Consider the following 27,251-nt stretch of genomic DNA (forward strand, 5'->3'; position numbering starts at 1 on the left):
CTATCCAAAGCCAATAATTATATGCATATTCTAGTTTCTGGGCAGGAGTAGTAACCAGATTAAATCGGGTACGTTTTTTATCCGGCCGTGTCAATACTGCCCCCTACCCCCAACAGGTTATCACAACATTTGGGGATGGGCCAGCTGAGTATAAGACTGTACCATCTAAATATAAATAGTTGAGAGAGCTTCCTACTGCCTGAGCGATGTTGTTAATGTAAATTGAGAAGAGCGTGGGACCTAGGATCGAGCCTTGGGGTACTCCCTTGGTGACAGGCGGTGGCTAAGACAGCAGGTGTTCTGACTTTACACACTGCACTCTGAGAAAAGTAGTTAGCAAACGAGGCCAAAGACCCTTCAGAAATACCATTACTTCTTAGCCGACCCACAAGAATGGAATGGTCTTCTGTATCAAAAGCTTTGGCCAAGCCAAAAATAGCAGCACAACATTGCTTAAAATAAAGGGCAATGGTGACATCATTGAGGACCTTTAAGGTTGCAGTGACACATACATAACCTGAGCGGATACCAGATTGCATACCAGAGAGAATATTATAGACATCAAGAAAGCCAGTCAGTTGATTATTGACAAGGTTTTCTAGCACATTTGATAAACAGGGCAAGATATGAATTGGCCTATGAACAGCTTGATATTTCCCTTTAAATAAAGGATGCACCGTGGCTGCCTTCCAAGCACTGGGAACCTCCCCAGATAGGAGAGACAGGTTAAAAAGGTGAGCGATAGACGATGGTAGGGTCAGCAACCTTATAGAACAAAGGATCTAAACCATCTGAGTGGTCAAGTAATGATCAACACATCTGGATTGGAGCTGTGAACCCACACTTTCAATTGATCAATTTTTGGTAATAAGCGTCTAATGTTAATGTGCAGAACACCCAGGCTTTTACGAGAGCAAAAATCAGAGTACAAGTCAGAATATGGGCTAGAAACAGTAGATGGGCCAGTGTGTACATGCACATTTCCAGATATCATCATCAGTAATACAATCAGGGCATGGCAGAGGACAGGGAGAGCTCTGCAATGTTGATTTTTTAAATTACATTTGAATGTGCATCAGATGGCAACAAGATCATATTGTACAGCAATTTCATCAGGTAACATGAATACAAAGCTGGCGAGAGATGGTTAGAATAGGAGGCCAATAATCTGTGTAACCAATAGAGAGTCAGTCGCAAGTGTGGAAACAAACTGTCGGGTAAACGAGCAAGTTCATAGTCAATAAAGCACGCAGGAGTCATGGAGCAAATGCACAAGAGATAAAATAAAAAGGCTTAGGGCTAATAAAAAGGCTTGGAGCTAAGTTCAGAGTCACTCACCCCAACAAAATAATGTGAGAGAGTAGCTCTAAATGAGTCTAGTAGGCTATATACAATTCTGAGACAAAATAAGTAAATAGTAGGCCTATGCTAGCTAATTAAAGTGTTTTGGAGTAAAGCTCACATAATAAGCTCCACAAGTTAATTAGCCTACATAAAATTCAGATCGGTACAAAGTATGTGGTGTGTGTGCGTGTGTGCTGGAGAGAGGGGGGAGTGTGGCGGGGGTACCTGTAACAGACAGGGGGAGACGCGCCAGGTGGGATCCAAGCAGCAGGCACTGGGAGTAGGTGTCACATCTGCTTGATAGAAGCTTTTTTCAGGAGGTTGAGTAGCAGAGGAGGCGTTCAACCTTACCAGACATATGCGTGGTGGAGAAGATAAAAATATTAGAAGCTTAACAAAAAACGTTGGGCGAAGAGAAAAACAATATGCCAGTATAAACCCTAAAGTAGAGTAAACTTCATTCAATACACAACAGACCTCAATACAATGCATTTACCACTCTGTCACTTGTATTGCTCACACCACATAACCCCACTGGCACACAAACCTTGTCTGAAACCTTGTTCCCCCTGCTGCTATTGGACCAGGTCTCTCTTGGAAAAGAGATGTTATCTCAATGAGAAAAACCTGTATAAATTTTTCAAAACCTCAGGGCCCGATCCCTAACCATCATAGGATATCTAGGCTAATTAACTAAACTCCTGTTGAGGGGACCTCAATTACTGCCTTAACCTCTACTAACCCTTCACTCTGTGACAAACAGTCTAAACTTCTAAAGCCACCTCATAAATGCCCTGCTTACAGTGTTTACAAGTGGCTATAACCTATTTATCAAGGATAGAGCAGCAGATCCTTCAGGTGGTACCAAATCATCATTCAGGTCTCGCCAGATGCACAGTGTATTCAGTGAAGTTCAAAAGGTTTGGCAAATCATCTGATCAGATCTCTAATTAGGCATCCGAGAAGAGTCCAAGGAAGCCTCCTTGGAGTCCGCATTGGCTTTGGTTCACTACACAGAGATAATCCTCTGTAGACTATAGGATCTATGATCTGCTAGATGCCTGATAACCCAGATGCCTGAAAAGCCAACTGGCAAGACAGCTGGGCATTCAAATCCTTGCCATTTCTCTGATTGGTTTTGGACAACCTCTTGCCTCCATGGTACATGTCTTGCAACTTGTTGACTCTTAGCACACTCTTAAAAAATTAACAATTTTAGGGCAAAAAAAAATATTGGTCGTCTCTTCGATATTTTGAAACGTATATTTTTCCATATATTGACACACCTTATGTGTTTTAGTCAAATCAACTATATTCACTGATCTTGTCTGATGCTTTAAGCACACGGTTTGAATAAATAATTAAGACACTCAAATGACTAGAGGGAATCCGACCAGCAATTGATTTGATTGTGCCGGGCCGGGCTCAGACTTGCTGTGCTGTGTTAAAAAAAAGACAGTGAGTGACTGTGACTAGCACCTGTTGTCTCTCTCCTTGCTGTAGCGACCACCACAGAACATCAAAGTGTTTATTGCGCTGTCCGTGTTGCCGAAGCTGCAACAGAATTACATCCGTTTCTGACTGAAAAGTTATGTTACAGAAATTCCTAATTTGTTTTCCCTATTTCCTTAATCCTTGCTCTCTTTACAAGACACATGTATGCGTCACTTGCACGTGAGCAAAGACCTATTCACACGGGACTAGAATTACCAGAGAACGTTGGTTATGTAATTATTACTCTAGAGTGTCCGTTATTCCAGAGGATGATTCGGACGGGATTTGTTTTTTCCAAACCGCCTCCTGTAATTCTTAATTTTTTTCCAGTAAATTTCCAGTAAATTGACAGTTAAGACAGAAGCCTGGAGGTTGTTATTCTAGGCGTGAAGATACAGTATTTCAACATGTCCAGGTGAGGGCCACACTGATAACTCGAGCTTGGATCCCAAGTTTCTAAACCATACCAAACCATGAGGAAGTGTGATCATAATCATAATCATTAAGATATTTTAGCGATCCACAGTACGTCCTAAATGGCCCCCAGCCTTCAGATGTGAGCTAAACAGTGCAATTGCACTTGAGATGCATTTTAAGGATATGGATGAGAAAGTTAACTTATAATTACATGCTGCTACTTTGCGATCTATTAAAAGAAAGGGTTGCATGAAATAGGCTCAATATTTTTTACTGATGCATTTGGCAATATTCAATTCATACACACAAAACATGTAAACAAAAGCCTTCACTGTAAAAGTTGATAAGCTATATATTACATTTTTCAAATCAGTTTTGTTTTCTTACGCAAACCGCAAGCAACACGTGTCAAACTCAATTGTTTCTTTCAAAGCACATGGATGTCGATTTGCACGGGACTAGTATTATCCGAGGACATTGGAGTTCGCCCCAAAACAGTACATTATTCTGGCTAGAATTGTTACTCTCCTGCCATGAATACATTACCTACATGGCAGATTCGTACATGAATAAAATTACAGATGTGGTATTTTTAAAAATTACATTACCCGACCTCCCCCAGTAAAACGAATCCGCTTAAAATAGGGCACAATAGGGCCTGACCTTTAGCCAGGGCCGGTCTTTGTCATTCTGCCGCCATAGGCAAGACAAAACCTAACATTTTGTTGCCTGAAATTGAATTTTATGAATGCCCATCTATGTGGTAAGCCTACTGTTTGTAAAACACACAAAAAAACTATGTTCGGACAGGACCAAAAAAGACATCCAAAAGGCATCAGTATCGATCTGTGCTTACTGAGGTGTAGCCTACAGTGTTGCCTGAAATTAAATTTTATGAATACCAATCTATGTGGTAAGCCTACTGTTTGTAAAAACAAACAAATACGACATCCGGACAGTACCAAAAAACAACGTTTAGGATATGTTGCTTTGTTAACATGACAGCAAATGTTTTATTTGATTGAGCGCCATTTAGGTTAGGCTATTTGATCTGAGAAACCTGCATGATGTAAAAAGTGTCCATCTCATTACATTGTCATAGATTTCATCTCCAGCCTGTAGGCTACAGAAAAGGCCACATACTCTTTCTACCGTATCCTTTATCTGCTACATGATTTATGTTAGATCACTTTTTTGACTGAACGTTGGTGGGGCACTGCAGAGATGCATCTCTGCAAAAGCACCCTGGAGAGGGGTGCTGGGAATGGACAAGCAAAAATATTTTGCGCCCCTGCCTTTGACAAAGTGGGCACTGCTTATCAAAGAGCGACAGCAGCGCTCACCTAAAAAGCCCAAAAGACTGGTTGTGAGAAATTGTAATTGTTTTGGGGAGTAATTATGTGAGGTTTTATGTGTTGTTGTTGGCAGTGCGTCTTGGTCAGTTTAGCTCAGAAAATGCCGTAGGGGATCTCTGCTGTAACGTGACATTTTCTAACGCTCCCATAGGCTCTCAGAAGGCGCCAGAACGTTGAATGATGACTTTGCAGGCCATGGCTGAAAAACAGTAGCGCATTTGGATAGTGGTTGATCTGAGAACAATGAGACTGGGGGCGCGTGCACGAGACGACTCCATGTTTTTATTTTTTCGTCTTTGAACGAAAACAGGGTTTCCCGGTCGGAATATTATCGCTTTTTTACGAGAAAAATCGCATAAAAATTGATTTTAAACAGAGTTTGACATGCTTCGAAGTACGTTAATGGAATATTTCGAATTTTTTTGTCACGAAACGCGCCGGGCGCGTCACCCTTCTTTACCCTTCGGATAGTGTCTTGAACGCACGAACAAAACGGCGCTATTTGGATATAACTATGGATTATTTGGAACCAAACCAACATTTGTTATTGAAGTAGAAGTCCTGGGAGTGCATTCTGACGAAGAACAGCAAAGGTAATCCAATTTTTCTTATAGTAAATCTGAGTTTGGTGCGTACCAAACTTGGTGGGTGTCAAAATAGCTAGCCATGATGGCCGGGCTATCTACTCAGAATATTGCAAAATGTGCTTTCACCGAAAAGCTATTTTAAAATCGGACACCGCGATTGCATAAAGGAGTTCTGTATCTATAATTCTTAAAATAATTGTTATGTTTTTTGTGAACGTTTATCGTGAGTAATTTAGTAAATTCACCGGAAGTGTTCGGTGGGAATGCTAGTTCTGAACGTCACATGCTAATGTAAAAAGCTGGTTTTTGATATAAATATGAACTTGATTGAACAAAACATGCATGTATTGTATAACATAATGTCCTAGGAGTGTCATCTGATGAAGATCATCAAAGGTTAGTTCTGCATTTAGCTGTGGTTTTGTTTTTTGTGACATATGCTAGCTTGAAAAATGGGTGTCTGATTATTTCTGGCTGGGTACTCTGCTGACATAATCTAATGTTTTGCTTTCGCTGTAAAGCCTTTTTGAAATCGGACAGTGTGGTTAGATAAAGGAGAGTCTTGTCTTTAAAATGGTGTAAAATAGTCATATGTTTGAAAAATTGAAGTTTTGGGATTTTTGAGGAATTTGTAATTCTCGCCACGCCTATCATTGGATATTGGAGCAGGTGTTCCGCTAGCGGAACGTCTAGATGTAATTAAGTAAGTTACGGTATTAACACTAAATAGAATGTGCTCTTAGGCCTAGATCTCGATGGTGGTTATACAAGGCTGCTGTACTAAGCCTACTAATGATAATGCATTACTTATTATTATAATAAAAATAATAACAATAAGAAGGAGATCAAGAAAAAGGAGCATTATTATTATTAATATTGTTTTTCAGACAATTTGGAACAGTGTAAACACTAAATAAATTATAAATAATACCAGAGAGGCTGTTCTAACAAAAAAAGTGTAAAGCCTTTATTACAGCAAAGCAAAGATTAAAATCAGCTGAATTTGTGAAATTGTTTACTTGACGCTGTGTGAGGCTTGGTGCTCACGGCTATTTAACAAACACTCAAACAGGCAACAGAGGCAGGATCTGTCTTTTTGCTGTAGATATATTGATGATTCATAATGCCAGGCACATTTAACAGTTAGGCTATTGATTATTGACCTAATTAAGTTTGGGTTTCCAAACTCCTCACTTTTCTTAGACAATAAGTCAAGGGCTGTTTTCTCATCTTCTCATTCTGCGGCTACCTCTGCGGCATTGTTCTCAACATTAATATGTTGGTTAACTTTGCTATTATGCACATAGCAACACGATCTAGGAAAAGGCGCCAATTCAGCAGCACACTGCTGTGTTTCAGAACCGTGGACAGCGACCGCTATCCAACAAGGGAGAAAGCGCATTTGTTATAAAATTATATAATTTGTATTAGTGTTGCACCATTGTTTTTATGTAATATAACCATATACCATTTCAGTAGCACATGTCTTAGAGTGATGGGCTGTGCCATCCCCACGGCCTCCACAATGGATCAGTCCACTCAGGCAGGTGCCAATCATACAGGTGTCTTGTACACCATGATATTCATATTAATGAATTAATGAATTAATTGTCTTTTTTGCTACTGCTCAACTAAAGAGATCTTGTTTGACCAACAGCCTATCGACCAAACAATCGACCAGTCAACTATATTGGGTCAGCCCTAAACCATTTATGAACCAACTTTATGTGCATGATTTTGAGGTTTATCAATGATTTATTATTCTGACCCTGTCTTCCCAACCCACGACGTGAGCTCGGGACACACAATAGCAATTGCTGACAAGAGGCTAGCCTATCACCCCATGAGTGACAGTTGACTTTAGATCTCAGTGATGGTGATGTCATTGCACAATGGCTAGGCCTGCTAGCAGACTCAGCTAATTTGCACACATTTTCTGCATTTTCACTACCGCAACTTTGGGTGTAGCAAGACCATTGCAAATATTGCTCTTCCCTAAAGGTAATAAAGAGAGCATGAAATGGCCTCGTCACGACTGCGCTAAAACCATTACAACCATCAGCACAGCATTTCCATCCTTATAGGATATATATATATAACTTTTGTACATTTCTGGAAAAAGTGCTGTGCATGGGATTCCACTCAAAATGAAGTCAAAGCTTTATTCTATTGCTCATCTCATTCAGAAACTGTTTTCTTTCTCTAACCCAGACTAGGACCATTCAGTGGATGGGTTTAAGTGGAGCCCCATATGTTGACCCGGGCAAATCACATTCCTCCTGATCCGTTGCCATGGAAGCGGGGTATAGGTATTCCAGAATTGGGGATCTTGTTCTCGAGCCCCACTTGTCAACAGGCAAGGACTACTTTTCCTGGTACTCCTGGTTGTTATGGTGATCTGGCTGTGAGTTTTGGAGTCCATTACCATGGGAACAAGCAAACTAAAAGCTGTGCGTGTGCGTGCGTGCTGAAGGAATTTGAAACAAATATATATTTTTCTCCCACCGAAGGGCATAGAGGCTGTCGGCTCAAAATCCCCAACTCGGTCCGGGGGCAGTGCATGACACTGTGAAGGGTTCCTTTACAATAGACTTGGTTTTCCTGAATAGCCTCCCCAGCAATTGCCAAGCTAATGAAATAATGTTTTTCCGCAACTTATTTTGATTGAGTAAAATTTTGCAAAGGAAGTGATTGTTACAATTGTGTGTAAGTTACAGTTGAAGTCGGAAGTTTACATACACCTTATCCAAATACATTTAAACTCAGTTTTTCACAATTCCTGACATTTAATCAGAGTAAAAATTCCTTTACTTAGGTCAGTTAGGATCACCACTTTATTTTAAGAATGTGAAATGTAGAGAGTGATTGTAGAGAGTGATTTATTTCAGCTTTTATTTCTTTCAAGTTTACATACACTAAATTAGTATTTGGTAGCATTGCCTTTAAATTGTTTAACTTTCAAAGTTTCGGGTAGCCTTCCACAAGCTTCCCACAATACATTGGGTGAATTTTGACCCATTCCTCCTGCCAGAGCTGGTGTAACTGAGACAGGTTTGTAGGCATCCTTGCTCGCACACGCTTTTTCAGTTCTGCCCACATTTTCTATAGGATTGAGGTCAGGACTTTGTGATGGCCACTCCAATACCTTGAATTTGTTGTCCTTAAGCCATTTTGCCACAACTTTGGAAGAATGCTTGGGGTCATTGTCCATTTGGAAGACCCATTTGCGACCAAGCTTTAACTTCCTGACTGATGTCTTGAGATGTTGCTTCAATATATCCACATACTTTTCCACCCTCATGATGACATCTATTTTGTGAAGGTCACCAGTCACTACTGCAGCAAAGCACCACCACAACATGATGCTTCCATCCCCGTGCTTTACGGTTGGGATGGTGTTCTTCGGCTTGCAAGCTTCCCCCTTTTTCCTCCAAACATAACGATGGTCATTATGGCCAAGCAATTCAATTTTTGTTTTATCAGACCAGAGGACATTTCTCCAAAAAGTACGATCTTTATCCCCATGTGCAGTTGCAAACCATAGTCTGGATTTTTAATGGCGGATTTGGAGCAGTGGCTTCTTCCTTGCTGAGCGACCTTGCAGGTTATGTCGATATAGGACTCGTTTTACTGTGGATATAGATACTTTGGTACCTGTTTCCTCCAGCATCTTCACAAGGTCCTTTGCTGTTGTTCTGGGATTGATTTACACTTTTCGCACCAAAGTACGTTCATTTCTAGCAGACAGAATGTGTAGAATGCGTGGTCCCATGGTGTTTATACTTGCGCACTATTGTTTGTACAGATGAACATGGTACCTTCAGGTGTTTGCAAACCAGACTTGTGGAGGTCTACAATTTTTTTTTCTGAGGTCTTGGCTGATTTATTTTGATTTTCCAATGATGTCAAGCAAAGAGGCACTGAGTTTGAAGGTAGTCCTTGAAACACATCCACAGGTACACTACCAATTGACTCAGATGATCAGAAGCTTCTAAAGCCATGACATCATTTTCTGGACTTTTCCAAGTTGTTTAAAGGCACAGTCAACTTAGTGTATGTAAGCTTCTGACCCACTGGAATTGTGATAGAGTGAATTTTAAGTGAAATAATCTGTCTGTAAACAATTGTTGGAAAAATGACTTGTGTCATGCGCAAAGTAGATGTCCTAACCGACTTGCCAAAACTATAGTTTGTTAACAAGAAATTTGTGGAGTGGGTGAAAAACGAGTTTTAATGACTCCAACCTAAGTGTATGTAAACTTCCGACTTCAACTGTATATCTTAGTACTACTGATACTTCAATAGGATGATGTATTGTTCCTCCCAGAGACCGTCAACCACTGTAGTATGGAACTCCATTTACATTGTCAAACATACAGATTCTCTTACCGTTTTATGGCACTTTTGAATGGAACCTCAAGGCTGGACCGAAGCATTTCTGAGCCCTTTTTCCAAAAAAGCACTTGAGCTAGATTTTTTAAAAATCTTATGTTTGTGAGGGTGATAGCAGACAGTGTGAAAGCAATGCTTTTCTGGTGTAATCTTTCATCAACCTCCGCAGACACCCTTTCAGTCAATGGACTCATTAGTGTTCCCAGTTGACTTGCTCTATCCATATTGCTTTCTCTTTCCTTGCTCATTAAGCAGTCTTCAAAGTGAAATCAATCCTCCTTTGTGTGGCCAGGGTCTCTTACTGTGTGGGTGGGCATGTGTGACGAGTGTGTTTCTTCAGAGCGGAGACCAGGGTTGCACCTCCTGAGTCAATTAAAGCTAGAATCTACAGTTGGACCTATAAATGAATTACGTATACTCATTGATTGTTGAATAATATAACTTTATAAATGCCTCATGAACTGTCGTACCCCATCAGAACCCAAAATATAAGCTTGTTTTACTCCAATGTTTTTAAACAACCTTAAGGTAAACAAACACTGTATAGCCTCATAACACGGTTAAAACAATAATGTTGATATCACGGATGGTCAGTCCTTGCATCTGTAGCTCTGTCTATGAATTTGAGAGTGGTAACATCCTTCAGCCCCATCCTTCAGCTTTTTACCAAAACAGGCTTTGTTATTTTTTCAGCTTCAAATTCTAGCTTTAAGTGAAGACATTTAGCTCATCAGACAACAATGATCCTGATTTCAAGGTTGGTTGTTTTAGATAACAATACTTTTTTTGCTTATTACAATAAACCATTACCGTTCAGGTCCTGTTGACATTGTATCTTTTGATTGAGTTATTCAAAATAATCATTTCCACAACAAAATAATTTTGTCTCACTCCCGAAACGTTGTTACAATTGAATAAGGCCCAAGGAAACATGACATAATATATTTTTGGGGGGCCAGGCCTCAGAGGTGAAAACACAAAAGCAACATTTTGGGGCCAAATGCAGGAGCTGATCGTGGAAGTGCACCAAGATTTTCTTCCACTTAATAGCCTATACTAACTCGAGCATCTCATCATGGAATCCTAATTGGCAGATGTTTGCTCAAACCAATGAAATTATATTTGTCCTTACAATAACATCTTACTAGCATCTTCTGTCCCACAGTTGTTTGCTGTGAGATTACTGTGTGTATTGTTAACACCCACCCATTGGTCAAAATGTTCATCAAATAGTGTTAAAGTCAAGGACGAAGTTCTGAGAGGAAAAAGTACAAGGTATCTAATCAACAGTATGCACTATGTTTTCTGTACATTTTAATGTAAATTAATGCAAATGTTTTTATTTTTATAAATCGATACTTGGAGTCACAATATTGTAAAAAGATATTCAACTGTATTGATTTTATTCACCCCCCCAATACTATTGCAAAATATATAATTTATGTATCTATAGCAGTGGCTATTAGCGCTGATGGAAACAGTAAAAAATAAGAAAGCGTCTCAGAGGCCCAAAAACATAAAGTTTCCCTCTCCTCTACTATTCTGTTCCCCATTCTTACAATGACACTTATATTGTGCGCATACTGTAGGTATTTGATATGCATCGGTCCGGGAGAAACGATCTCTATTTCTTTTGGTGCATGCAGGAAGCAGACAGGCATTTCACTGTTACTGGCCAAGATGCGGCAAGTCATCTGCCCACGTTAAAGCCTCACTATTTTCCCAGTTTCTGTACTTAACCAGCTCTGTTCTGGCTCAATTATGTATTTTTGCGACTGTGAATGTCTACAGGTCTGCCCTGAATGTGCCCAACCGCTGAATGTGAAAAGCATTTGGTGTCAGCGTTGGGGTTTAAAAAATAAATATCATTCTAATGGTATTATATTGCTGTTTTCTTCTATGACTGATGGCGATTAGGGATACATTAATCAGTGCCTTGAGGCATCTCAAGCAGTAATCTTCTTACTTTGGGGCGGCAGGTAGCCTAGTGGTTAGAGCGTTGGGCCAGTAACTGAAAGGTTGCTGGATTGAATCCCCGAGCTGGCATGGTAAAAATCTGTTGTTTTGCCCCTGAACACTGTTCCCTGGTAGGCCGTCATTGTAAATAAGAATTAGTTCTTAACTGACTGACCTATATAAATAAATTTAAAAAATATATAAAAATGATAATAATAATAATTTTAAACTTATGATTCCCTTTGTTTGTGATGTGATTGTCGACACACACAACTCTGAAATTGTCACGTCCTGGCCAGTATAAGGGTAAATTGTTATTGTAGTTTGGTCAGGACGTGGCAGAGGGTATTTGGTTTATGTGGTTCGGGGTGGTGGTTTTTCTAAAAAGGGCATTTGATTTATGTATTCCGGGGTTTTTGGGCACTGTTCCTTGTTTATGTAATTCTATGTTTAGTCTAGGTAATCTATTTCTATGTTGAGTTAATTGGGGTGGACGTCCAATTGAAGGCAGCTGTGTGGTGTTGCCTTTGATTGGAAGTCCTATATTAGTTGGGTGTGTTTGTCTGTGTATTTGTGGGAGATTGTTTCTTGTTTAGCATGTGTGAGCCTAACAGGACTGTCTGTAAATCGTGAGGTTATTTTTGTATGTTCGTTTTGAGTTTATTAAAAGTTCAAAATCAACTATCTCAACTCTGCTGCATATTGGTCCTCCTTTTCCGACGATGATTTCGCCATATCGTCTGACGACGAAGAAATCCCTGACAGAAATGTACCAAATTAGTTTATTAAAATGTGTTTGAATTAGGTGTTCGACATCCCAGATAAAAACTGTATGTCATTTTGAAATACGTAAGCGATGAGGAGGCAATAACAAGTTTTGTGAATTTTAGCTAGCTAGCTAACATCTTAAAACAAACATGTAAGACAACACATATTTTTATTCTTAAAACATGAACATGTCACAGTGCCATTTTACATCTTACTTTTAAGTCTTGTAAATTGACTGGCATGTTGTGTTTTGGCTATCAGACATAATGAAAACTGAATGAAAACGTACACAGTACGTTTCTGGTGTCAATTAAAATAGACAATCCTCAGGGATGGGGAAAAATAGGTATGTTGGCTTTCAACAAGAATTTAATCTACACTTTGTATTATGTTAAACATTAATAAAAATGATAATGCAGATTGTTTTAGAGGATTACTTTTTATAGCTGCCTATTTGCGTAGCAATTTTGGATGAAAATGTGAAAGTGTTTATGACTCAAATTGAAGTATCATTATCATCATTGCCCAAATTGCAGAATCATTATCTCCGTGAAATGTGATTTTGAAAATATCTTTAGACCATTAGAATCTTGAGTGGCAAGCACAGACTACTAATATTTGCTTTGTTTCGGTTACTTTGACATCAGCTGTTTTTATTTTAAGTTGTAAATTGTTTCTGTAGTGATTGACTGAGGTCTATGAAATATTTGGAGCGTTTTTTCAACCTTAATACCTTATAAGATCGATATTCTGTGCAATGTAATTTTTTTTAAAGCAGCCTAAGATATTTAGGATAGATGGAAATGCTCCGAGGACTGAGATATTAGTATCTCAGCGAGAAAGCTGTCGTTCACTATAAATGCTCAAGCAACCCTTCCCTCCCCTGTCCTTGAAGAGGCATTTACTCACTTCCCTGCCATGCCCGTAACATTAATTTCTCTGCATATTTTAACCTGCGTTGCTCTGCTCATAACACTGTGTCTATATTTTCACTGACTTTGGCAGGCTGCTTTATATGTGACACTGTAGCCTTTTCATGGCATCAGGAAACCTGCGCTGTTACTTAAAAACAGAATAAAACAACTCTGTTGTTGTTGTACATATTTGTAACATCATTCATTATTAAGCAAGAATATGCTTATGTAGCATGTTCCCTGTTCAGTGTTGGCCTATTTCACAAAAACTGTGATTTGCACATTTCAAAGGTGCATACTGTGTAGTAATCCAAGTATTTTCACTGGTATGTGTGATTTCCTAGCTAGGCTCTAAACCATACAACGCCTTATTGATGCTCCCTTCCAGGGGATTGTGTGGGGGTGTCTGTGCCACCTCGGCGAGGCAAAAAGAGCATTAGAAAACGGGTTGTTTGGATGCTGATTTGCTTGACAAGCAGCGTGACACGCTATGCCTGCTAACAGTTCCATAATCTGAAAATAATCACTGTTCATGTTGCTGTCCAAAATAATAATCTCTTGTATTTATCTCAATTCACACACTATTTCCCCTTGGTTCCATCCTAGCATTTAGTTTGGTACAGCAGGGGTTAATATATGCCTCACTGTCTGCCTGTCCGATTTTGGAAACAATGTTTCACTTTTGAATTTCGATCTCTGTACCATTCATAGAGAGTGAAAGGTGCCCAGACTAGACAACTTTTTCTGAGAGGCGAAGTCGTGCTTCAACTACATTATCATGGACATTCCCAAGTAAATGTCAATAGAAAAAAAGCTCAAACAAACTAAAATGCAGCTAGTGTACTTTCATTCCAGTTTGAGTTAGCTGAAGTTGGCTAGGTACAGTGAGGGAAAAAAGTACTTGATCCCTTGCTGATTTTGTACGTTTGCCCACTGACAAAGAAATGATCAGTTTATAATTTTAATGGTAGGTTTATTTGAACAGTGAGAGACAGAATAACAACAAAGAAATCCAGAAAAACGCATGTCAAAAATGTTATAAATTCATTTGCATTTTAATGAGGGAAATAAGTATTTGACCCCTCTGCAAAACATGACTTAGTACTTGGTGGCAAAACCCTTGTTGGCAATCACAGAGGTCAGACGTTTCTTGTAGTTGGCCACCAGGATTGCACACATCTCAGGAGGGATTTTGTCTCACTCCTCAGATCTTCTCCAAGTCATTAAGGTTTCGAGGCTGACGTTTGGCAACTCGAACCATCAGCTCCCTCCACAGATTTTCTATAGGATTAAGGTCTGGAGACTGGCTAGGCCACTCCAGGACCTTAATGTGCTTCTTCTTGAGCCACTCCTTTGTTGCCTTGGCCGTGTGTTTTGGGTCATTGTCATGCTGGAATACCCATCCACGACCTATTTTCAATGCCCTGGCTGAGGGAAGGAGGTTCTCACCCAAGATTTGACGGTACATGGCCCCGTCCATCGTCCCTTTTATGCGGTGAAGTTGTCCTGTCCACTTAGCAGAAAAACACCCCCAAAGCATAATGTTTCCACCTCCATGTTTGACGGTGGGGATGGTGTTCTTGTGGTCATAGGAAGCATTCCTCCTCCTCCAAACACGGCGAGTTGAGTTGATGCCAAAGAGCTCCATTTTGGTCTCATCTGACCACAACACTTTCACCCAGTTGTCCTCTGAATCATTCAGATGTTCATTGGCAAACTTCAAACAGGCATGTATATGTGCTTTCTTGAGCAGGGGACCTTGCGGGCGCTGCAGGATTTCAGTCCTTCACGGCGTAGTGTGTTACCAATTGTTGTCTTGGTGACTATGGTCCCAGCTGCCTTGAGATCATTGACAAGATCCTCCCGTGTAGTTCTGGGCTGATTCCTCACTGTTCTCATGATCATTGCAACTCCACGAGGTGAGATCTTGCATGGAGCCCCAGGCCAAGGGAGATTGACAGTTCTTTTGTGTTTCTTCCATTTGCGAATAATCGCACCAACTGTTGTCACCTTCTCATCAAGCTGCTTGGCGATGGTTTTGTAGCCCATTCCAGCCTTGTGTAGGTCTGCAGTCTTGTCCCTGACATCCTTGGAGAGCTCTTTGGTCTTGGCCATGGTGGAGAGTTTGGAATCTGATTGATTGATTGCTTCTGTGGACAGGTGTCTTTTATACAGGTAACAAGCTGAGATTAGGAGCACTCCCTTTAACCTGTCTGGGCAACATGGGACGTTTGCGTCCCACCCTTGTCAACAGCCAGTGGAATCTCGTCGCGCGAAATACAAATACCTCATAAATGCTATAACTTCAATTTCTCAAACATATGACTATTTTACACCATTTTATAGATACACCTCTCCTGAATCGAACCACGTTGTCCGATTTTCAAAAAGGCTTTACAGCAAAAGCAAAACATTAGATTATGTTAGGAGAGTACCCTGCCAAAAATAATCACACTGCCATTTTCAAAGCAACTAGCATGCATCACAAATACCCAAAACACAGCTAAATGCAGCACTAACCTTTGACAATCTTCATCAGATGACACTCTTAGGACATCATGTTACACAATACATGCATTTTTTGTTCGATAAATTTGATATTTATATATAAAAACAGCATTTTACATCGGCGCGTGACGTTCAGAAAATATTTTCCCTCAAATACTTCCGGTGAAACAGCGCTACAATTTACAAAATTACTATTCGAAAACATTGTTCAAATTTAATATTGTCATTCAAAGAATTATAGATTAACATCTCATGAATGCAACCGCATTGCCAGATTTAAAAATAACTTTACTGGGAAATCACACTTTGCAATAAACGAGGTGCTATGCTCAGAAAAATAGGCTAGGCGATACAGGTTAGTGCCACCTTGGAACCATCTAAAATCAAATATTCTATTGTAAATATTCCCTTACCTTTGATTATCTCCATCAGAAGGCACTTCCAGGAATCCCAGGTCCACAACAAATGTAGTTTTCTTCGAAAAAGTTAATAATTTATGTCCTAAATAGCTCCTTCTTGTTAGCACGTTCCGAAGGCTACTCATAATGTACGAGGCGCGCGGGACTTGTCGTCACGAATGTGCAAAATAAATATATTTACGTTCGTTCAAACATGTCAAACGTTGTATAACATAAATCTTTAGGGCCTTTTTCAATCAGAGCTTCAATAATATTCAAGGCGGACGATTGCATTGTCTTACTAAACGTTTCGGAACGAGAGGGTACCCACGGGTGCCCACGTCATAGTAGTAATGGCCCTCCCCCTATGACCAACTTTCCAGGCCTCTCGTTCGGTCAGTTTTTACCGGAGAAGACTCAAACCACTTTGTAAAGATTGTTGACATCTAGTGGAAGCCTTAGGAAGTGCTAAATGAATCCTAACTCACGGTGTGTTTCATAGGCAAAGTGTTGAAGGTGATTCCACAAATCAGATTTCCACTTCCTGCATGGAATCTTCTCAGGTTTTGGCCTGCCATATGAGTTCTGTTATACTCACAGACACAATTCAAACAGTTTTAGAAACGTTAGAGTGTTTTCTATCCAAATCTACAAATTATATGCATATTCTAGTTATTGGGCAGGAGTAGTAACCAGATTAAATCGGGTACGTTTTTTTATCCGGCCGTGGAAATACTGCCCCTAGCCCCAACAGAGTGTGCTCCTAATCTCAGCTTGTTACCTGTATAAAAGACACCTGGGAGCCAGAAATCTTTCTGATTGAGAGGGGATCAAATACTTATTTCCCTCATTAAAATGCAAATCAATTTATAACATTTTTGACATGCATTTTTCTGGATTTTTTGTTGTTATTCTGTCTCTCATTGTTCAAATAAACCTACCATTAAAATTATAGACTGATAATTTCTTTGTCAGTGGGCAAACGTACAAAATCAGCAGGGGATCAAATACTTTTTTCCCTCACTGTAGCTAGCTATCAAGTGGCATGATGCTATCCAGCCTGCATAGCAACCATTTTGTTTAGAATGGACGACTAGTCCTGTTGCATAGCAACTATTCAAAATTATACAAGGGGTGGGTCTAATCCTGAATTCTGATTGGTTAAAACGGCATTCCAGCCAGTGTCTATTCCACAAGTTACCACCGGCTAAATCTATGATGTTAAAATGGCAATTTACTCTGTTCCATCTGACTGCCCAATCCATCGTCTCATCAGAGCAGCTAAGCAATTTATAAACTTGATCTCCACTATAAAAAGCATCTACACATTATCTAACATTTATTTTAGACTAACATTTAGTTTTCAACAGTGGAGATTTGTTTGAACTTTGCTGTCAGTCTCTCCAACGTTTGCAACATTGTTTCAATATTCAAATTCGATCTCCAGCTGCCCCATAGTAATGAACGTGTCGGGACAGCACAGACAGGCAGGCAGCGTTTCTCAGCCAGTCGAAATCATGAATCAGCTGGCATAATTTGTATGGATATATACAAAAAATGTCAATTGAAAAAAGGTAAAAACGAAACGAAATGCAGCTACAGTGGTTCCTCCTTTAAAAGTTGCGAGCTTACACCGCTGGACATAGAGGTACCCAGCGTCACGGCTTCATTGCTCCAGACCACCGCTAGAGGGAGTTAGAGCACTCATTATGCATTTGGGTCCCAAGGTTTTTATATGACCAATCATATCGAGTGGTTCCAATGATGAGTAGAAAGAGGAGGAAGGAAAGCGCTATTAAGGTACACAATAGTACATTTTGGTAGTTCCAATGATGAATTTGATGCGAGCCACCCGTCCCTGGTGACTTTTTTTCAGCAAAGATGGCTGACAAAACATTACGGGGAAGCAAATGTAAGTAGTTATAACGTCATAACGAGTCAAGCAAAAAATGTACAATTGAGAGGAATATGTTAGTTAATGATTGTGCATACACCCACAAGCGAGCGGAGGCGGAGAATGACGCGTGGAAGAGAGTGAGGAACAAGATGGGAGTAATAATCCAGGCTATTTGCTCTGAGACTGGCAGAATAATGTAATGAAACAAGCAGGGAGCAGGTTTCGAACCCTAACCATTCTAGCCCGAAGTCCAGCACGCTATCGACTGTGCCCAAATGTATTAATTGGGCTTGGGGTCGATTAATAAGTCTAAAAACACTTTATCAATTGAAATCTTTAACATGTGGAAAGGGAAAAAAAGTGTATTATTAGTTTTTCACAAGCGTAGCAGGATTGGCTATTAGCTGAACAATAGACTATTCAACCTTTACTAAAGAATTGTCTAATTGCCGAGCTAGGTGTGAACCCCCTAACTTGCAACAAATAATTTGTATCTATGTTTCCACTTCTACCTACACACGGTTAATGTTCTGAAAAAAGATATAATGCAAGTGTTGCACACCAACAGATGGAGAAAACCTACACCAGTAGAGCAAATTCATTTCAACAATAATCTTCATTTTAATTTGACTTTACAAACAACAAGAGGGCTTAATTGCAGTGTCTTTTTTCGGAACCTAGACCTATATAAAATAACAACTGGCTGCGGTAGACTATGAGGCTTAACAGCCTAATAGAAGTAGGATCTTTTTTTATTAGGCCTACTTACAATTGCAACTGGTCAAAAATGTAGCATCCTACATAAAACAATAATTTAGCCTGTTGGGGCTCGGGGACAGTATTGAGAATTTTGAAAAAAATATGTGCCCATTTTTAATTGCCTCCTACACCAACTCAGAAGCTAGGATATGCATATTATTACCAGATTTGGATAGAAAACACTCTGAATTTTCTAAAACTGTTTGAATGGTGTCTGTAAGTATAACAAAACTCATATGGCAGGAAAAAACCTGAGAAAAAAAATTATAAATTGTGGCTGTACTATTTTTTTTTTGTCATTGTTATTAGATACCACAGTGAGAAAGGATTAATTTCGCAACTCCTACGGCTTCCACTAGATGTCAACGATCTTTATAAAGTTGTTTGAAGCGTCTATGATGAACAGAGACCGGATGACAAGGAAGAGAAGTTGACCTCCCTGGGATGTCGTCACTTCATTATTGGCTGCACCTGCGTAATCCTGTGATGCGATACATTTTTCAAAGACGTTTTTCAAGACACAGGAGTGGTCGGGTTGAAACATTACTGATGTTTCACGTTAAAAATGGCTCTAAAGATTGATGCTAAACAACGTTTGACATGTTTGAACAAACGTAAATAGATTATTTTTTTTACTTTTCGCCGTGACCCCCCCCCCCGCGCTACTTTTTAGCGCTAACAACTTGGAGTTATTTGGACATCAATTATGAACTTTGTTGAAAGAAACCACATTTGTAGTGAACCTGGGATTCCTGGAAGTGCCAATGGATGAAGATAATCAAAGGTAAGGGAATATTGACAATAGTAATTTTGATATTACATGGTTACAAGATGGTGCTAACCTGTATAGCCTAGCCTATTGTTCTTAGTACAGCACCCGGTTTATTGCAAATTGTGATTTCTCAGTAAAGTTATTTTGAAATCTGGCAATGCAGTAGCATTTACGAAATGTTAAACTATGAATATTTGAATGACAATATTATAATTTACCAATGTTATGGAATAGTAATTTTGTGATTTGTAACGTTGTTCACCGGAAGCATTTGAGAGAAAAAAAATATCTGATTTTCAGCTTCGGTAAAATGCTGTTTTTGGATATAAATATGAACTTGATGGAACAAAAAATGCATGTATTGTGTAACATAATGTCTTAGGAGTGTCATCTGAGGGTGATTGTCAAAGGTTGGTGCATAATTCTATCTGGTTATCCGCTTTTGGTGACGCCTGTCTTTGAATTGACAAAACATTACACACAGCTATTTTCAATGTACTCTCCTAACATAACCTAACTTTATGCTTTCGCCGTAAAGCCTCTTTGAAATCGGACAATGTGGTTGGATTTAGGAGATGTTTATCTTTCAAATTGTGAGAAATAGTTGATTGTTTGAGAAATTGAAATTATTAGATTCTTGCAGTTTTGAATTTCCCACCATGGTCTCTTGACAATGAATCCCAATACCGGGATAAGATCCCCAAGATCCCCAACAGAAAAAAAGTCTGCACGTTCGAACTAAAACAATGTAACTAATAATTAAAAGCGCACATTTGTAAATCCCAAACTCTATACATAATTGGAAATATAGATGTGGCATTGTGGTTACAATAAAGAATGTTTTCAGTTGATGCCAAACAAATTCGATCGGGTTTAAATCAGGAGACCTACATGTAGAGATGAAAAATACATATTTTTAGATATACTGTAGGCCTACCGAAGGTGTTGTTGTTCATTTATTTATTTATATTTCATCTTTATTTTACTACATAAAGGTCTACTTACTCTGCTGGTGTCTTGACCCAGTTTATGCCCTCATTAGCAATGCAAACCCGGGCGGCAGTGTGTTTTGGGTCATTGTCTGCATTTGGAGAAGAAAAAAAGACATTTAGCCTAACAGCCAAAATTAGGTACAATAATAGAAATATACATGTAAATAGGCCTAAACGTAACAAAATATTGCTATAATCCTACCTTGAAAGAAACAATGTGTACCCAGAAACACCTCTGACGTAGGGTCCACCAATGACATAGGGTCCAGCATATCTCTTGATGTTTTCTTCCTCAAAGAAATCTCGAGCCATGATACCTGAAAAAGGAGGCAAGGGTGAATTATTGTGGAACATATAATAGTCCGTGAGGTGTAGGCTACAATAGTTTATGTACCTTTTGCTTTGTAAATAGCTATAACATACCATCAAAAATCTAATATGGGCCTGGTCCCTGGCAAGAAATTTTAAGCGGATGCTTGGGACTCGGCTTGCTTGATCTTCTTCCTCTTTTTCTGTAGCAATTTTGAGCAAATTGCTCAAGGGCCACAGTTGAGCCGTCTGTGAAGATGACATTATTGAATATCTTGCCAGCTTTGATCCATTACTGGGCCTGCAGGACGTGAAGTTCTTTGTTTGTCAGACGAATCATTGGGTCGAAACTACAGAACAGTTCAAAACAAGTGAACACACATGGTTAATGTTCGTATTTATTTAAAGAGCATATAAAAGTTAGAAGCAAAAGTCTACAACTATTTTAGCACAGTTTCGCGCTTCTCTGAGGCAAACATGGGGACTGGTCTTGATAAATCAATGAGATTTCTTTCACTTAATATCCATTTGGGTATTGCTTAGACAATAATTAGAAAATGAGGGTGCAGAAATGTTATGCCCTTAGTGTAACCTTTATTTTATTTAACTAGGCAAGGCAGTTAAGAACAAATTCTTATTTACAAGGACAGCCTACTCCTTCCTCGTGCCCTGCTGAAGGTAATATTTATATTTACAATATTTACCTTCAGAGGTGAATGTATCAAACCAGTTGCCGTGATAAAAGTTATTTTTTGTTGTGCACTCTCCTCAAACAATTGCATGATCTTTTTTCACTGTAATAGCTACTGTAAATTGGACAGTCCAGGTAGATTAACAATCATTTAAGTTTTCTGCCCATATAAGACATGACTTTGTCCTGGAAAGTTTGCTGTTACTTACAGCGTCATGCTAATCACATTAGTGCACGTTAGCTCAACTGTCCCGGTATTGGGACACCGATCCCATAGAGGTTAAATAATGACTCAAAGCCAGTCTGTGGCTGCGTCCCAAATGGAACCCTATTCCCTACATTGTGCACCTTTTTTGGCCCTGGTCAAAAGTAGTGTACTATGTAGGGAATATGGTGCCATTTGGGTCACTTATTGTGAAAGGAAGAAGCGTAAACAAGGGAACTGGTAATAAAGTGCCACCAAATAACAGCTGTACAGTGACGTGTGACCAGTTTCAGGATACTAGACGTATGTCGCGGGTCACTACTTCACAGGAGAGCCGTTTAAACGTAAACTTTTTTGACAGAAATACCGTCTCGAACATGTGAACTTTCATGTGACTTAATAACAAACTTCTATGCCATCTGTAAATACGAATAAAATTGTTAAATTACGAGCCTATTTGGTTAAGCCACAGAAAAAGCTAGCAACCTTCCCGCTAGCCATGATTGGCTGAGATGAATGGGCTGGACATACCAAGAGATGAGTTTGGATTGGTCTGCCATATAGCACGCTTCTGTCTATTTGAGCTGGTCAGTAAGTGTAGGTAATCCTGTCAAATTGTAATATTGCCTGTGTGTAGCTGGTGTAAAGGAGTCAGGCGCAGGACAGCAGATGTGAGTAATAAACGTAATTTACTCAAATATTCACAAATACAACACAAATATGCGAGCAAACAATAAGGGACCGTATTACAAACAAACAATCACTCACAAACAAACATGGGGGAACAGAGGGTTAAATAATGAACAAGTAATTCGGGGAATGAAACCAGGTGTGTAAGACAAGGACAAAACAAATGGAAAATGAAAAGTGGCTCGGCAATGGCTAGAAGGCCGGTGACGTCGACCGCCGAATGCCGCCCGAACAAGGAGAGGGACCGACTTCGGCGGAAGTCGTGACACAAATGAAACTTTTTTAACTGTTTTGAAATCAGTTGAATTTGAATATGATAGCTAAGGAGATGGAGAAAACACCTATCTCAGGATTCAAACTAAGGGCAGCCATAACATCCGTGACAGAAGACGCGTCCATCGATGATGTACAGTACAAGTTAAAAGTTTGGACAGACCTACTCACTCAAGGGTTTGTCTTCATTTTAACTGTTTTCTAAATTGTAGAATAATGGTGAAGACATCAAAACTATTAAATAACACACTTGGAATCACGTAGTAACCAAAAAAGTGTTAAACAAATCAAAATATATTTTAGATTTAGATTTTTCAAAGTAGCCACCCTTTGCCTCGATGACAGTTATGCACACTCTTGTGTGCAACATCTCAAGACATCAGTCGGGAAGTTAAAGCTTGGTCGCAAATGGGTCTTCCAAATGTACAATGACCCCAAGCATACTTCCAAAGTTGTGGCAAAATGGCTTAAGGACAACAAATTCAAGGTATTGGAGTGGCCATCACAAAGCCCTGACCTCGATCCTATAGAACATTTGTGGGCATAACTGAAAAAGCATGTGCGAGCAAGGAGGCCTACAAACTTGACTCAGCTACACCAGCTCTGTCAGGCGGAATGTGCCAAAATTCACCCAACTTATTGTGGGAAACTTGTGGAAGGCTACCCGAAACGTTTGACCAAAGTTCAACAATTTAAAGGCAATGCTGCCAAATACTAATTGAGTGTATGTAAACTTATTACCCACTGGGAATGTGATGAAAGAAATAAAAGCTGAAATAAATCATTCTCTCGACTATTATTCTGACATTTCACATTCTTCAAATAAAGTGGTGATCCTAACTGACCTAAGACAGGACATTTTTACTTGGATTAAATGTCAGGAATTGGGAAAAACTGGGTTTAAATGTATTTGGCTAAGGTGTATGTAAACTTCCGACTTCAACTGTAGGTATTCTTCTTGTCCAGATGTGATAGGGCAGTGTGCAGTGCTATGGCGATTGCATCATCCATAGATCTATTGGGGTGGTATGTGAATTCCATTGGGTCTAGGGTGTCGGGTAAGGTGGAGGTGATATGATCCTTAATAACTAGCTGCTCAAAGCACATCATGATGACATAAGTGAGTGCCACGGGGCGATAGTCATTTCTTCAGTTACAATCGCCTTCTTGGTTACAGGAACAATGGTGGACATATTGAATTAAGTGAGGGAAGCAGACTGGCATAGGAAGATGTTGAATATGTCTGTAAACACTCCAGCCAGCTGGTCTGTGCATGCTCTGAGGACGCGCTTAGCGATGCCGTCTGGGACCCAGCTGGCTGTATGGACAGGGACAGTATATTCGGAGAGAGCCATGATTCCGTGAAACAGAGTATGTTACTGTCCCTGATGCCTCTCTAGAAGGAGATCTTTGCCCTGAGCTAGTCTACTTTATTGTCCAGGGACTGAACATTAGCGAGTAAAATACTCAAAAGCAGTAGATGGTGTGCATGCCTCCTGAGTTGGACTAAAAGTCCACAACGAATACCTCTTCTCCGCCGGCGGTGTCTTGTAGCAGCCTCTGGGATAAGTTAAATCACCTTGAAAGGTACGAAGAAAGGATCCAATTCAGGAAAGTTATAATGCTGATGTGTTACCTCTCTGATATCCAAAAGTTATTTCTGCCTGTTTGTAATAATGCAAAGAACGTTCTGAACGTTCACAAAAAACAAATACTGCAAAGTTGCTTAGAAGCCTGAAACAAGGCGGGCCATGTCCATCGGCACTGTCTTCCACATCGGTAAATAACAAGCGTTTTCAAGTTCAACTTTAGTAACAATGGTTTTGGCACACAGCTCGGCGATTTAACTCTTTTGGGAAACCGAGCCCATCACTTTAGTTTTCACAGATTTATAGCAACACTGGTTTTTACTTTTTATATCAGTTTAAAGTGATCGATGTATAGTTCATTATTTTTGTGAAACGACTTTGTGCCAAAAAAGAAAGGAACAAAATATATTTTTCTGGTTCCATTTTAACCAAGCGAGTTTGTGGTAAAATACAGCCTCATTATCTACACAACACTGCCCCCACTGTCGTGCAAGGAATAATATGCTCCATTAAAAAAAAATGCTGAGGAAATTGCATTGCATTGCGCCGTAGGCAGGCCTGCGTACTACAAGGAACCACCCATTTTGTGATGAAAAATGACATTCACGTACTGCGTTGCGCTCCTTATCGTCATGTTTCGTAAACTGCGGATTGGCTCTAAATGGTAATGAAATAGCCCCAACCTCAACATCCAATTGTGGTCAGACATTTTCATTAATCCCCATCAGGGAAAGCGACCTGATAGATGGAAAGAGCCCTGAGGTGATGCTAGCTACGCATTGATATCCCCCACCCAACAGATGGGTATCATGTAACGGAGCATGCAACAGGAAGAGAAGCCAATCAATTTGGCCCTTATGTCTAATAGGAAGCCAAATGGGGGGGGTTATCAGGTTTCCTGTTGTAAGCCCCATCTGCGCCCCCATCCACCCCGACCCCACTTTGACACAGCAGCAAAGGAAAAGTGAGAGGAGGAGCACCCCCAGTGCATTTGGGCCCGTAAATCATGCCCCCTCAATCAGCCCGTGCATCGGGCTGGAGTACACAGAAGGAGGGAGGGGGAACTAAACAAGAGCAATCAGTTGTGTGCATTATGCGTGCTTAGAAAGGGATGAAGAGACTCTCAAGTAGCTAATGTGGTCTCGTAATGGAACGGCGCTGCTCTGCAGAGCTGAGAGTATCATGTCAGACCCCTTAAGAGGTACTTCATTGCCTGGCCCTCAGACTGCCAGAGTCTAACCACACTGCAGGAGCACACCATATGGTTCAGACCACTCGGCAGAAATGTACTCATGTTCCTCAAGCAGTAAACTAATGTTGCAGGCGTAAAATAAATGCCTGAAATTAGACCCTCTACATAATGGTGTTGACGAGAAGAAAAAAACTGTAGTGGGAATACTGTTCAACTAGTCCAATAAATGTGGAGGGGGAGTTAAAATGTAGTGTCGCCTTGTTAACCTCCATAAGCGGAAGTCGAATCATGGGCTCTCTTTCCATTATCCCTGAATATCAGAACATTGGTTGTTGGGAACTCGGCAGAGGCTACTCAAGCAGATACGCAGAATCAGCCGAAAATCGGGTACATGACTGACAAGAACTGATAAAAAGTGTTCAAGAACATCGATCTCATTACGAGATGAGAATTGTTCTGTTTATGTTCTTGTTGTGGAAATAAGTGAAACAGTTCCTGGTGGAATGAACAACAGGCCCCTTCATCTTTTCGACCTCCTGTTGAGCGTGATGCTGAGCGTAGGCTTGGACCACACACACATCCAAGAATTCCTTTCTCTTTTATTGTAGGAATTCCAGGCACTTGGGGGGCAGAAGTAGTCAGTCCCCCACCCCCAACCCTCCCCAGGCATCCTCATTATCTTTCTCGGGGGGCCGTGGCAGAAGAAGAGGGGACAGGCAGAGCTAATTCATCTATGATCTTTACCTAATCCCCCCCTCTCTCTCTTTCTCCCGCTCACTTTCTTTGCCTGAATGCATTCAAGTAGTACATCCCTCCCCCATTCCCACCCCTCCCGTCCAACACACATAGACACTCATTCAGTCACACACTCTGTCTCACACAAACACGAAAGCCTCTTCCTGAACATGTCCAGTGGGAGAAGATGAATCGAGCTGAACAGTATTTATTTTTTTACGAGTGTGTGTGTGGTGCAAGAGTCCTTTGAGGCCTGTGTGTCTTAGCGTTGTCTGGGAGCTCAAATGTTGATTATAGACTGAGGCTAGGTGTGGCGAGACAGGGCGGTGTCAAGGCTTTGTCTACAGTATTAAACCCGGGCTTGCGAAGAGGGGTTTGGTCTATCAGGGACAGCTGCCAGAGTGGAGCTACATGTGTGGACTGGATTCAAAGAGCTTCTGTGGGTCTATGCTGTGGACCACGACTGCACCAAAGGGAATATAAGCACAAGTTCAAGAACTTCTGTAGATCCCCCACAGCTGTGTGCTGCAGCGCAAGCAAAGGAACCACCAGGAATCTGTTCAAGTACTGCGAATATCTGAGGAGATTTATGAGAGAAACGTGGAGTTTTTTTTACTGGCAATCTGTTAACTTGGTGACTGCAAACTCTCTACTGATGATTGGATATACTCTTTTGAAGGGCTATTCGAGAACATATACTTTCAATGCCAGGAGATTTGGAATATGGGACTTTTAATCTCTGATTTGGTCTGTCTGGAAAGGATTTGGCAAATTTATTTCATGTTCTTGGTACTATTGATAAGTATGTAACATCAATGCTGTTTCTTTATGACTGTGTCCTATGTCTGAGCAGATTGTATTTTATAACTTGAGAGTACATGTTTTTATTGGTTCTCTTTTACCAGAGTTTGTCATTAGATAACATGTTTGAGTGTTTGTTCCCACTTTATTCTGTCCTAAAGTATCTCCCTATTTCTCTTTTACATTTTGTCAAATATCATGTTTTGAAAGCTT

At 40.1% G+C, this 27,251-nt stretch overlaps 1 protein-coding gene across 2 annotated transcripts in view; it reads left to right on the top strand.

Annotated features, from left to right (window-relative positions):
• LOC106567556 (transmembrane protein 132E) overlaps positions 1-27,251 on the top strand; it is a 383,196-nt gene that overhangs the window by 252,150 nt on the left and 103,795 nt on the right. The window contains exon 1 of one of the 2 annotated variants that reach the window (XM_014137016.3): positions 26,361-27,039. The exons of the other annotated variant lie outside the window; for it this stretch is intronic. Within the exon in view, the coding sequence (XP_013992491.2) occupies positions 26,961-27,039 (79 nt within the window). The 5' untranslated portion in view covers positions 26,361-26,960. Of the gene's footprint in view, positions 1-26,360; positions 27,040-27,251 lie in introns of those variants that run through there. 2 annotated transcript variants of the gene reach the window in all.

The sequence above is a fragment of the Salmo salar genome, chromosome 13 (assembly GCF_965601325.2).
Source record: "Salmo salar chromosome 13, fSalSal1, whole genome shotgun sequence".
NCBI lineage: Eukaryota > Metazoa > Chordata > Actinopteri > Salmoniformes > Salmonidae > Salmo > Salmo salar.